Below are 14040 nucleotides of genomic sequence, written 5' to 3'. Positions count from 1 at the left end.
TTGATGAGGGGAAAAAACAATTTAATACATTTTAGAATAAGGCAGTAACGTAACAAAATGTGGAAAAATTGAAGAGGTCTGAATACTTTCCGAATGCACTGTACATTAAATCTGGATAGATAGTACTTAAAACACTATATATAATGTATACAGTATGTGTTTAAGTCATAATTATTATACATCTCCCTTTCTGTGGTAAATAAAAGCTACATGGTTATTATCCCCATTATGCAATTGCTTGAAAATATTTTACATGAATCAGCACACACACACACGTACGTGCACAAAAACATTTAAAACTGATTCCCCTCTTATAGGCAATTTTGACGAATTGAATCTATAAAAGTCCTGAGCTTGGCAAATGAGGGCGTAATCTAGCAGAAGACTCCAAGGAGCTCTCTCTAACATTCAATTACAAAGTTAGCTCAGCTGAGGAGTCCAACCATCGGCACACTCCATTAATGACATTCTCCAGCAATAGACGCACTTGTTTGAGAGCTGCTCCAGCTCATATTGAATGGGATTTTAATGCAGAATACAGTATGTTCTTGTTATAAACATAATACTCCCTCTGTTGCTTTCATAGGCTAGTGATTGGACTGTTCAAGAGAATAACTGAATAAGCAGCTTTTCCTAATTAGCGAGAATGTTATCTTCTTCTATTCCCAGCTGGAATGCCAAACTCCCCACGTGTAAATAGGAGACAGGTTTTGAACATCCAGCTGTGGACCTATTCAATCGCCCTAATTATTTAACCATTTGAAAAATAAATGCACACGTCATGATCACCCCCGTAAACTTTCAATGCGGCAAATATCAATTTGGAATGGAAATTGATTTGCGTAAATTGGCATCACGTGATTTGGTTTAATTATCTTGTAATAAGCACAATCTGTTTTTGTCTGGTATTGTTTAGTGCGGGCGGGTATTTCTGTCCTTCATTAACCTACTTAACATATCAGCAGTAATTTCCGTCTGTTTGGTCGTTTGTCATTGAGCCACTGCACACTTTCTTTTCATTGGATCCCAATGAGAGTATCTTCTAAATAATTAAAATATTGTATCTTGAAATGAAAAGACAGGTTCATAAGTGCATAATAATTAACTCAGACCCATGTGTGTGCTGTTGCCATCTCTTCTATATTTAACATACGTAAGGCTTGACAACCATGGAAGAGTTGGCTACAGTACATATAATATGGGACTAGGCTACAAAAGCATGTGCAGACATACACTTCCTTGGGGTATATACGTGAGCTTCACAGAGTGTGACTTCAAAGTATAGTGCCATTGGCAATATTTTCATGTTTACTTTGTGTTTTTCCTTATCTGCCTAAAACTACAGGGGCAAAGTTCACCTTAGTGCCAACCAGGGCTGTGCACAGACCTTTCAAGGGGCAGGTGCTCAAAATGAAAAAAGCCCCTAAAGACATGCTTGACATCGGGAAAAGAGGGTAGGCTATCAGCTGATTATTGATGTTGATTATTGATGTAAATCTACTAGTTAGCTAGCTCAATATATACTGTATATTTTTTTACTGATTGTGGTTCATCTTCAATGCTCTTTAATAACATGAGCATAACACCTCCCATAAGTGCAGGCCAAATGCAATGTGGTAACAATCAAGTGTAGTTACAGTATTGTTCACAAGCATTAGCTCACCCTCCACTCTTCTGGGAAAGCTTTCCACTAGATGTTGGAACATTGCTGCGGGGACTTGCTTCCATTCAGCCACAATCGCTTTAGTGAGGTCGGGCACTGATGTGGGACGATTAGTCCTGGCTCGCAGTCGGCGTTTCAATTCATCTCAAAGGTGTCCGATGGGGTTGAGTCAGGGCTGTGCAGGCCAGTCAAGTTCTTCCACACCAATCTCGACAAACCATTTCTGTATGGACATTGTCATGCTGAAATAGGAAAGGGCCTTCCCCAAACTGTTGCCACAAAGCGTCTGGAATGTAATTAAGATTTCCCTTCACTGGAACTAAGGGGCCTAGCCCGAACCATGAAAAACAACCCCAGACCATTATTCCGCCTCCACCAAACTTTACAGTTGGCACTATGCATTGGGGCAGGTAGTGTTCTCCTGGCATCCACCAAACCCACATTCGTCCGTCGGACTGCCAGATGGTGAAACGTGATTCATCACTCCAGAGAACGCGTTTCCACTGTTACAGAGTCCAATAGCGGAAAGCTTTACACCACTACAGCCGATGCTTGGCATTGTGCATGGTGATCTTAGGCTTGTGTGCGGGTGCTCGGCCATTTCATGAACCTCCAGACTAATAGTTCTTATGCGGACATTGCTTCCAGTGTTGCAACCGAGGACAGACGATTTTTACACGACAACGTGCTTCAGCACTCGGTGGTCCTGTTCTGTGAGCTTGTGTGGCCTACCACTTCGCTGCTGAGCCGTTGTTGCTCCTAAACCTTTACACTTCACAAGAACAGCACTTACAGATGACCAGGGCAGCTCTAGAAGGGCAGAAATTTGACAAACTGACGTGTTGGAAAGGTGGCATCCTATGACGGTGCCACGTTGAAAGTCACTGAGGTCTTCAGTAAGGCCATTCTACTGCCAATGTTTGTCTATGGAGATTGCATGGCTGTGTGCTCAATTTTATAGGTGTGGCTGATATAGCCGAGTCCACTCATTTGAAGGGGTGTCCACATACTTTTGTACAGTGGGGCAAAAAAGTATTTAGTCAGCCACCAATTGTGCAAGTTCTCCCAGTTAAAAAGATGAGGCCTGTAATTTTCATCATAGGTACACTTCAACTATGACAGACAAAATGAGAAAAAAAAATCACATTGTAGGATTTTTAATGAATTTATTTGCAAATTATGGTGGAAAATAAGTATTTGGTCAATAACAAACAAGCTAGATTTCTGGCTCTCACAGACGTGTAACTTCTTCTTTAAGAGGCTCCTCTGTCCTCCACTCATTACCTGTATTAATGGCACCTGTTTGAACTTGTTATCAGTATAAAAGACACCTGTCCACAACCTCAAACAGTCACACTCCAAACTCCACTATGGCCAAGACCAAAGAGCTGTCAAAGGACACCAGAAACAAAATTGTAGACCTGCACCAGGCTGGGAAGACTGAATCTGCAATAGGTAAGCAGCTTGGTTTGAAGAAATCAACTGTGGGAGCAATTATTAGGAAATGGAAGACATACAAGACCACTGATAATCTCCCTCGATCTGGGGCTCCACGCAAGATCTCACCCTGTGGGGTCAAAATGATCACAAGAACGGTGAGCAAAAATCCCAGAACCACACGGGGGGACCTAGTGAATGACCTGCAGAGAGCTGGGACCAAAGTAACAAAGTCTACCATCAGCAAGGGCATTGAAGATGAAACGTGGCTGGGGCTTTCAGCATGACAATGATCCCAAACACACCGCCCGGGCAACGAAGGAGTGGCTTCGTAAGAAGCATTTCAAGGTCCTGGAGTGGCCTAGCCAGTCTCCAGATCTCAACCCCATAGAAAATCTTTGGAGGGAGTTGAAAGTCCGTGTTGCCCTGCAACAGCCCCAAAACATCACTGCTCTAGAGGAGATCTGCATGGAGGAATGGGCCAAAATACCAGCAACAGTGTGTGAAAACCTTGTGAAGACTTACAGAAAAAGTTTGACCTCTGTCATTGCCAACAAAGGGTATATAACTGAGATAAACTTTGTTATTGACCAAATACTTATTTTCCACCATAATTTGCAAATAAATTCATTAAAAATCCTACAATGTGATTTTCTGGATTTTTTCCCCTAATTTTAGGAAGTGTTGAAGTGTACCTATGATGAAAATTACAGGCCTCTCTCATCTTTTTAAGTGGGAGAACTTGCACAATTGGTGGCTGACTAAATACTTTTTTGCCCCACTGTATATATAGTGTAGCTACTGCATACAGTAGAGAAGACCTACACCCAGGGTGGAACTCATGGGAACGGGGTTGCCAAATCAAATAACCAAAATGTTTTCAAAATTCCATCCAACAACCACAGATACATAAAACCTGTCTCTGAGATGACAATCGTAAAGGGTTCAAATGAGCTATATTTACCTCCATACTCACCCCTCTAACAGGCTGCATGCACATCAACCTCTACCTACCAAATGACAAAACTCACAGACAAAAGGCTTGTTTCAGCACTTTCTCCATTCTATACATGCTGACACCGAAGGAGGCTTTAATTGCGTAAATGTTCATATGTCTTCAATGTATTCAGGGGGTACTGGGGCAACAAGTGACAGTGGCTCTTTTTTAGCCACCCGGGCTGCAATTATGGCTCCTCTGAATACACTCGCTGTGTGTGGCAAATGGAGACCCATCAAAGCAATTCCTCACTTATCTCCTAAAATACAGGGCCAGTCACATCCTTGTCCTATTAACATTTCAATTCCGCAATCCTTGTAGCGACACAAAAGGAGAGAGAGAGAGGGGAGGAAACTGTCACACAATTGTCTCCACGTGAAATGTAGCTCATTACAAATGCAAGCATCATCTTGCCTGATTAAGTGAAGCATATAAATATAGATAGGGAGACAGGCAGACAAACATGTGGTTTTCCCTCCTCTTGATGAGATAGCGGTATGTGTGAGCACAGTTCTCCAAATCCACTCGGTGAACATATACTCAGACATCCCCAACTGTGGCACGTTTGTCTTTGCAACGGCGCTTCATACTGAAATGTATTCAGTTACTCCCCTCCAAAACATTTACATCTTTCCAATTATCCTAATTAATTATCCCAAATGCATTGACAGCAATTTATTTCTATACATATCATTAGTGGTTAATGGTGATGAGGGAAAGGTAGTAGACAGATAATGAGCTACTTAGAAAGGAGAAGGATACAGTTCACCAAGTGTCATTGGGGCTACCTAAAGTCAAGGTGACAGATTGGGGGGGAAGAGAGAGTGAGAGAGAACGAGAGAGAGAGAGAGCTGGGGAATGAGAGAAAGAGTGTGAGAAAGATAGAGCTAGAGAGAGATAGATAAAAGATCCCAGACATTTTCCATAGCACATAAAGCTTATTTCTCTCAAATTTTGTGCACACATTTGTTTACATCCCTGTTATTGAGAAAGATTGCCAAGATAATCCATCCACCTGACAGGTGTGGCATATCAAGAAGCTGATTAAACAACATGATCATTACACAGGTGCACCTTGTGCTGGCGACAATGAAAGGCCACTATAAAATGTGCAGTTTTGTCACACAACACAATACTACAGATATCTCAAGTTTTGAGGGAGTGTGCAATTGACATGCTGACTGCAGAAATGTCCACCAGAGCTGTTACCAGATAATTGAATGTTCATTTCTCTACCAAAAGCCGCCTCCAACATTGTTTTAGAGAATTTGGCCATACGTCCAAACGGCCTCACAACCGCAGACCACGTGTAACCACACCAGCCCAGGATCTCCACATCCGGCTTCTTCACCTGCGGGATTGTCTGAGACCACCCACCCGGACAGCTGATGAAACTGTGGGTTTGCACAACCAAATAATAATAATTTATGCACAAACTGTCAGAAACCTTCTCAGGAAAGCTCATTTGCGTGCTACTTGTCCACACCAGGGTCTTTATGTGACTGCAGTTCGGGTAAAAACCGACTTCAGTTTACAAATGCTCACCTACGATGGCCACTGGCACGCTGGAGTAGTGTGCTCTTCACGGATGAATCCTGGTTTCAACTGTACTGGGGAGATGGCAGACAGACAGTGTGTATGGCGTTGTGTGGGCGAGCGGTTTGCTGATGCGAACGTTGTTAAGTGGTGGGGTTATGGTATGGGCAGGCATAAGCTACGGACAACGAACACAATTGTATTTTATTGATGACCATTTGAATGCACAGAGAGACTGGGGTCTTACCTGAGGGAGAGAGGAGTTTCCAGGTAAACGAGGGTTCTGGTTTGCCACTGGCTTGGCACATCAGCGTGACGTTGGAGCCTTCGTTGACCACGATGACCTTCGACAGGTTGATGATTGTGGGGGGCACTGCAAAACACAGAGAAAATTACACTAATTTCCTATTTGTTTCTGTTTGAGCATTTTAACCAAAAAGTATTATAGTAACTTTGTTACTCAGAATTTGGATTTAAAGATAACGATGACAATACTATTGAAATATAAAATACTGTAAATATGACAGGTGCGAGGAACGCATTCCTTTGAATCTCATATCAAGCTAGTGCTGAGAACGACATCAGAGCATTTCCTATAACCTATAAGCAAGCCTCTGTAAAGTGAAGGAACGCACAGAAAAAGATAACCTTTCCTGACATTACTGTTTACCCTTAAAGGCATTCACTGCTGGTACAGTGGACTGAACAAAGGCCAGAGCTATTCAACCACAACCTCAATCAAAATGTGACTGTGTCACAGGAGTTATTCCACCTTGAAGGAAGATAGTGTATTAAATAGACCTCAGTTTGCTGTTTGGGCCATGGGTGCAACTAAGGGCCATCTTAGACTGCTCACCATCCTTACAGTCAGAAAAGTTCAGCTAGAACCAGGCCTACTCAAGTTGAGGGGTAAGAAGAAAGAAACAAGTACACTTAATACTACTATGGTTAATGAAACAATTTCTACACATCATAAATATGTGCTTTTACACACAAAATAGTACTTGGCACAGACACAGCAAACCATTGCTGCAAACCACAGCTGTGATCTGAAGATACGTCTCAGAAAAGCATGACCTTGATGGTTGCTGAATGCAGATCCAAAGCAACGAGAAACAGCCAGCAACTATCAGGAGTGTCTTACAAGAACACACATATCTCAGCTTTTACTTTGCACCTGCTCTCCACTCAAAAGCACTGAAATTCTAACCTATAAAGACTCGGAAACCAGTCTTTCAAATGAAAAGATTTTCGAAAAGCAGAAGCACCAGGAAAAACCCTTAACCTAAAAACGGTCCAAGTGTGAAAGGGAGCATGTTGAGCAGCGAGCTGCTATACTAGAAGGGATGTTCTGAAAAGAAGCAAGCCTTACAATTTCTTCCACTTCTATGTCCCTCTGGACCTGCCACCAGCTGCAAATCATAAGTGAATTAGCCATGAACATTGTCCAATACAGTGCTTTTCACTGCCACTAGGCATACTTCCTTATACTGTACATCCGGCACAACTGCATTTGAATAAGACATGGAAATATAGTGATATTGTAAGCTACATTGAAATGAGGCACTGTGCATGGCCAAGGCATAAGTATGTTCCACATCTTTCTTTGAGGAAGTATCATGTCGGACTCCCAAATAGAATGTCCCCCACGTGTGACGCTTTTCATCTCTCCAGCAAATGTCTGCCAAACCAAAGAGAGGTGTCCTCATGTTTTGACATCAACGGACACGTTTTGTTTCCTCTGTCTTTCTTCCTTTTTAACTTTCAAGGATTTCTATTTCCAAGAAGACAAGTAAAAAATGAATTAATTTCGAGAGGATCCTTGTGTAATTGGTTTTCTGTTCAGTATCCGAAAAATGCAAACGAGACAATTCACCTCGTGGCTGATGTATTGATTGCCTTTGAATACTATTTGAGAAGAGTGCAGTGCAAGGCCTAATCCTTGTCTTTGTGGAACCCTTGCAGAACACGAAAAGGAAACAGTCAGCTCAAATATACATGTAACACATAATCATATTATTTAGGGAGCCATTGGGAATAGAATGGATTACACTGTGTAAGCGCGTGCCACTCCCTAAAATGCTGAAACCCCATTTAGAATGTGATGGCAATTTGAGAACTAAATGCGTGTCAAATGTCACCCGGACACCTGCCGCTTTAGTCGACAAGCCAGAAGAATGTCTAAAGCGTTGGTGACTCTTCACTGAGTCCCCCCTCCCCCCTCCGCCCTAGACAAACACCAACACATACTGTATACCCACAGAGAGGATGAAGGACAGGGTCATCCACAGTTGAAATCAGTCTTATGTACTGTAGCAACATTTGAAAATGTGTTTTTTACAATGGATAAAAGTAGAGACTCGGAGCTACAAAATTGTATATAATACACTGCATTTTTTTAGGAACAATGGGAAAGTAATTCTGCTTTGAAAGTTGATAAACTTGTAAACTCACTTCTGAGAAAATGGTCTTTGAATAGTTTGGTACCTACTGGAGAGCTCTCCTTTGTCTACACCCATTCAGCATTGTTCACACTCTCTTAAGCCAGCCCCACCCATTTTTTTAAAGATTCACGTGAGGTCATGTGCTAAACAGTGAGTGGATTAAAAAGTCCAGATAAACATATTTTATAAATATTAGATGACGCTTACCCAGACACACTTGTCTAAATTGATGGGTCATGTGAAATAAATGCTTGCCAAGTGGATGGGTCTCTACAGAAGGTGTAAACAGTACAGCCACATGGTTACTTGCATAGTAGCAATATCAGAAATAGTGTCAATATCAATAAAATATAATATACAGTATGTACAAGAACAATATCAGTGATATATGAGTTAGTTAAATGCATACAATCAGCGGTGAAATGGCTGAGCAGCAGGATAAAAAACAATTGTAGCAGCAGCGTATCAAATCAAATTTTATTGGTCACGTACACGTGTTTAGCAGATGTTATTGCGGGTGTAACGAAATGCTTGTGTTTCTAGCTCCGACAGTGCAGTAATATCTAACAAGTAATATCTAACAATTTCACAACATGTACCCAATACACACAAATCAAAGTAAAGGAATGGAATTAAGAATATATAAATATATGGACGAGCAATGTCAGAGTGGCATAGACTAAGATACAGTACATAGAATAGAATACAGTATATACAGTGGGGAGAACAAGTATTTGATACACTGCCGATTTTGCAGGTTTTCCTACTTACAAAGCATGTAGAGGTCTGTCATTTTTATCATAGGTACACTTCAACTGTGAGAGACGGAATCTAAAACAAAAATCCAGAAAATCACATTGTATGATTTTTAAGTAATTAATTAGCATTTTATTGCATGACAAGTATTTGATACATCAGAAAAGCAGAACTTAATATTTGGTACAGAAACCTTTGTTTGCAATTACAGAGATCATACGTTTCCTGTAGTGCAAAATATGTAAACATTGTTAAAGTGACTAGTGTTCAATTTATTAAAGTGGCCAGAGATTTCAAGTCTATGTATATAGGCAGCAGACTCTAATGTGCTAGTGATGGTCTAATGGCGTGTGTGTTAGGAGCAGTGGCGACCCATCATCCATGTCAGGTGGGGGTTTTGAGCATCACACTAAGGTAAAAAGTAATTATAATTTTTGGGGGGAGGGGTCTTGCCTGTTTTGCTTGTTATTTTGGCATTAATACGTGTCACATATCAGTTTGCAAACAATGCAAAAAACAAAAATGTCATTGAGTTAATGGAGCCGCATACAAATATGGTCTCTTTTTTGCTTCCTTGAGTAAGGCAGCTCCAAAATGCAGGTGTTTCAGCCTAGCTCAGTGCTTTCTGTGGTGGTGCGGCTAGCCAGCATCAAATACAGAGCGTTGCGCCTGATTGGCTCAGTTTTCTGTCACTCATGGGACAGTATGTCATCGCCAATTCTAAGATTTGGACTCGAAAATGTTTGCCCCTTGGGTTCTGCCATAGAGTTATATTAGAAAAGCCCATCCAAGAAGGCTCAAGGTCATTGGCTACAGATAAAAATACATTAAATCACGTTCTATCTACAGTAGCTTTGATTGGACTGATCATGTCAACATCTTACTTTCAAAGTCTTAGCTAGCAGTCATCAGTTGTCATCAAGTCGACAATCTACTGGCAAATCCTTCTTAATCCTTGTCATATGAATAGAAATTATGAAGAGAAATTATATATAAAATGTATCGGCGCTCATCAGCCATTGTATATAAAGATTACACAACAAATTGGAAATTGCAAATTCAACAATGAGTCGTTTGGAAGGAATCAGTGGCTAACTGCAAGTGTTGCAAAGAAACCACTAACGTTAGCCTGCTATTCAATGGAGTGGCTGTGTTCCAAAGAATTCTTGACTTTTATGACAAAGTTTCATGACAAAATTTGCCAACAAAGGACCGCTGCGCCACCTTCACAAGGTGAGTCCAAAAATGTATTGTACACTGCTGCATAAATTATGTAATATGCAAGGGAGAAATGTATACTGTAGCTAAGAATGTAATACTAAGTGTATGTGTAACCGGTGTGAAATGGCTAGCTAGTTAGCGGGGTACGCGCTAATAGCGTTTCAAATCGGTGACGTCACTAGCTCTGAGACCTTAAAGTAGTTGTTCCCCTTGCTCTGCAAGGGCCTTTCGGCTTTTATGGAGCGATAGGTAACAATTCTTCAAGGTGGCTGTTGTCGATGTGTGCAGAGTGTCCCTGGTTCGAGCCCAGGTAGGGGCGAGGAGAGGGATGGAAGCAAAACTGTTACATTGATGCTGTTGACCAGGATCACTGGTTGCTGCGGAAAAGGAGGAGGTCAAAAGGGGGGTGAGTGTAACCGGTGTGAAATGGCTAGCTAGTTAGCGGGGTGGGCACTAATAGCGTTTCAATCGGTGACGTCACTCACTCTGAGACCTTGAAGTAGTTGTTCCCCTTGCTCTGCAAGGGCCGCAGCTTTGTGGAGCGATATGTAACGATGCTTCGAGGGTGTCAGTTGTTGACCTGGTTCGAGCCCAGGTTGGGGCGAGGAGAAGGATGGAAGCTATACTGTTACATATGTTTTGTAGTAAGCTGTTAGTAGCCCATGTGCCTCACTCTAATAATTTGGCCTATTTTCACCAACGTGGTATTGTAAACACATTGTTCGTGGCCCGGTGTGTGCTTGTTTGGCAACTTTTTTTGTACAGCTTTGACAGTGCTACTGATAGTAGTTGTGATGCTTGGCTTGCACGTGCAAATTCAGCACACACAACATTCTATAATATAATTGTGTTATTTGACGTGTCAAATTAAAAGCTTATTTAACGCGTCAAACAGTGTTATATGACGTGTATATTTTTTGACACGCAAGTACCCAAACGGCGTTCAATGTGCCTCACCCTAATAAATTGGTCTATTTTCACCTATAACCTGAATATTCTAAGAGCTTTCATTGTCTGTTTATATGGCCCATTTATTTATCCTACGGTTCTGATGTGTACAGGGAGTACACTAAGAGCGGCCCATGTTCTGAATTCTGTCGCTGTACATTTCAAAAATGGTTATATTGACTACGTCCGTCATCGTAATTCGAAATTACGGATTGCCTCTTATCCGCTTGTGGTCCCCTTATGCCAAAGTTTGTACATCTCACTTGTCAGTAGAAACCATATTTGTTTAAGCAAGTCTGCCATATCAGCTATGTTTTTATGTGTAGTGGCTTTGCTGGCATGCATCCCACTTTTTTGCCCCATCAAGATTTACATGATAAAATCGCCACTGGTTAGGAGAGAGTCATTTGAATAGAGGCACTGCAGATAGAACACTCCTTGACGAAAAATAACACCAGGCTCCAGAGCATTGATGCTGTAAAACAGGAAATAACATGCATACAGAAACATTTGTATTTATTTTTTATTTAACTAGGCAAGTCAATTAAGAACAAATTCTTATTTACAAATGACGGCCTACACGGGCCAAACCTGGACGATGCTGGATCAATTGGGCGCCGCCCTATGTGACTCCCAATCACGGCCGGTTGTGCTACAGCCTGGGTGTCTGCCAGGGTGTCTGTACTGACGCCATTAGCACTGAGATGCAGTGCCTTAGACCGCTGCGCCACTCGGGAGCCCTCAACTGGAAAATGGAAGTTAAAATAATAACACAGCCCGACTACACGTATCTCTGGAAAATACAGAAATAATGTGAGATCAATAAAAGTAGTGCCAATCATGTTGGAGGTCAATAAAATAATCAAAACATGTAGTTTTTGCTTTACATACCAAGTGTTGTCCTCGACTCCTTGTAGAGGCGCCACACTGCTGCTTTTGTCACATGGATGGCAGCAGCTTTCCACCAAAGTGTTTGTGTCCTGGGTGGCATCCTGGTAATATTATTGCATTATCCTCTGCATAGCTGTTGATGAAGTTAGAGAAAACTAATGGGACTGTAGCGACTGTGTTGACTTCATAATCTGGGGTGTGAACAACGTTTCTATTCAAGCGTTGATCGACATGGTAATGGCTCTATAGTTTTGGAGAAAAGTTGATAAAACTGACCCTCCGTTACATCGTGACGTGTCATGCCGTAACGTACAGCACACATAAAGCAACTATTTCTGTCTTACAATCTCTCTCCACCAGGTGTAGCACTTCTCTCATCGTTTAAAAACAAGAAATGGACAGTGACGAGGGTAAGGGGGATACCTTTGCATCATCGCTGCATGCGATCATCATTCTCAAAGCCGCTGTTTACTTCTAAGATCACTTTAGCACCGCCTTAAAAACCCGATTCAAATTCGACACAAACCTTCAAATAGGTATGTAATGACACATTATATAAACTCTTTATAGTGTTTTATTTACATTTTAGAGGCGATAAGGTGATAAATTGGACAGATCGAGTGAAAAAAAAGCTATTTTCCCACACATCTCTCCTTCTCACTATCACGCATTAGTTTCGCTTCCCCACCCGCCATTTTTAAAAAGACCCGACGGGGCTCATTGCCTTCTTGAATCATGCAGAAACGGGCAGCGTGGGGGTCATGTAATTGATTCTGTTGGAAAGGGGAGAAATTGTGCTTCACAATGGTATTGACATTACAGTTGATCTGGAAGTATTACGTTTTTGGGGCGCTAAAATAAGGTCAATTGTACGGACCAAGGCGATGTACAAAAGTGAGTGAGTTTACGTTAGCTAGCTAGATAAACAACAAACCATAATCCCAATCCATAGAGTACTAGCAAGTCAAACCGATTGTCATAGCTAGCTAACTTGATGGGTCATGTAACCATCTGGCGAAGTGGTCTTTTGTTAAGACATGCTAGCTAAACAATGAATTATAATCCTAATCCATAGAGTACTAGCAATACAAACCGATTATCATAGCTAGCTAAAGTTAACCAAATTGGTTCAATGTTAGCTAGTTAGCTAGCTAACATTAGTCTATAACTAACAATGAGAAATGGCATTCTGAGATAACATTAATACACAAAGATCATAAACATAATGTTAGCTAGCGAGCCAGCCATCTAACGTCAGCTAGCTAACTAACAGTAAGCTTTAACTTGCAATGAAAACAAACTTCCTGACAAAATTAGAAACGTAATATCTGAAACTGTAGCCAGACTCTTACCCGTATGCATGGATGAATGCTTCACGGCAGACTGCAACACCTGCCATTAAATAAGACGTCCTGTGTCGTTTCCCTTTTGTATGAACAACTTGCTTGGGCCGTTGTTGTGTCAAGTCCCTCTGCACACGGTCAGTGTGAACCAATGCCATTAGAATCATCTTAAACTTTAGCCCCCACCCAAACTCTGACCATTTCCTCACCCTAGCAGAGCTGATTAGGCTGTTTTTATGTTATCCAGAGCATTAGTGACTGTAATTGTACTCCTGGCAACAATTTAATGACACTTTTTTGCCAACGTTTACTGACACCGGCCAATATTCAACCGGTACTGAGCATTCGTAAATTCATCAGTTATTCTGCGCTCTTAACTTTTGTTAAGTTTAAGTACGTGATACATTTTTTAAAGACAGGAATACACTACACATACTGACCAGCTCAAATAGACAGAAGCGTGCTATATATCCAAACTCATCTCTTGGCATGTCCTGCCCACTCATCATCTCAGCCAATCATGGCAAGCGGGAAGGTTGATGTTTTTTTCTGTTGCTTAACCAACTAGGCTCGTAATTTAACAAAGGTATTTGTATTTACAGATGCCATACAAGTTTGTTATTAAGGCACATGAACGTTCACATGTTCCAGAAGGCATTTCTGCCCCCCAAAAATAATTTTGATCAAAATAAAAAGTTTACGTTCAAACGGCTCTCCTGTGAAGTAGTGACCCATGACATACGCCTAGTTTCCTGAAACCGGTCACTAATAGTATGTAGTATATACTCATTAAGTATGTAGTAT

General features: G+C 41.3%; 1 protein-coding gene across 2 annotated transcripts in view; it reads right to left on the bottom strand.

Moving 5' to 3' along the window:
• Positions 1 to 14040, bottom strand: part of LOC120056483 (opioid-binding protein/cell adhesion molecule-like) — a 146257-nt gene that overhangs the window by 26554 nt on the left and 105663 nt on the right. For both annotated transcript variants that reach the window (XM_039004654.1, XM_039004655.1), the window contains exon 3: positions 5881 to 6006. In XM_039004654.1, the coding sequence (XP_038860582.1) occupies positions 5881 to 6006 (126 nt within the window). The remainder of the gene's footprint in view (positions 1 to 5880; positions 6007 to 14040) is intronic.

Source organism: Salvelinus namaycush, chromosome 12, assembly GCF_016432855.1.
Source record: "Salvelinus namaycush isolate Seneca chromosome 12, SaNama_1.0, whole genome shotgun sequence".
NCBI classification, from domain to species: domain Eukaryota; kingdom Metazoa; phylum Chordata; class Actinopteri; order Salmoniformes; family Salmonidae; genus Salvelinus; species Salvelinus namaycush.
This window is presented reverse-complemented; position numbering and strand designations above follow the sequence as displayed.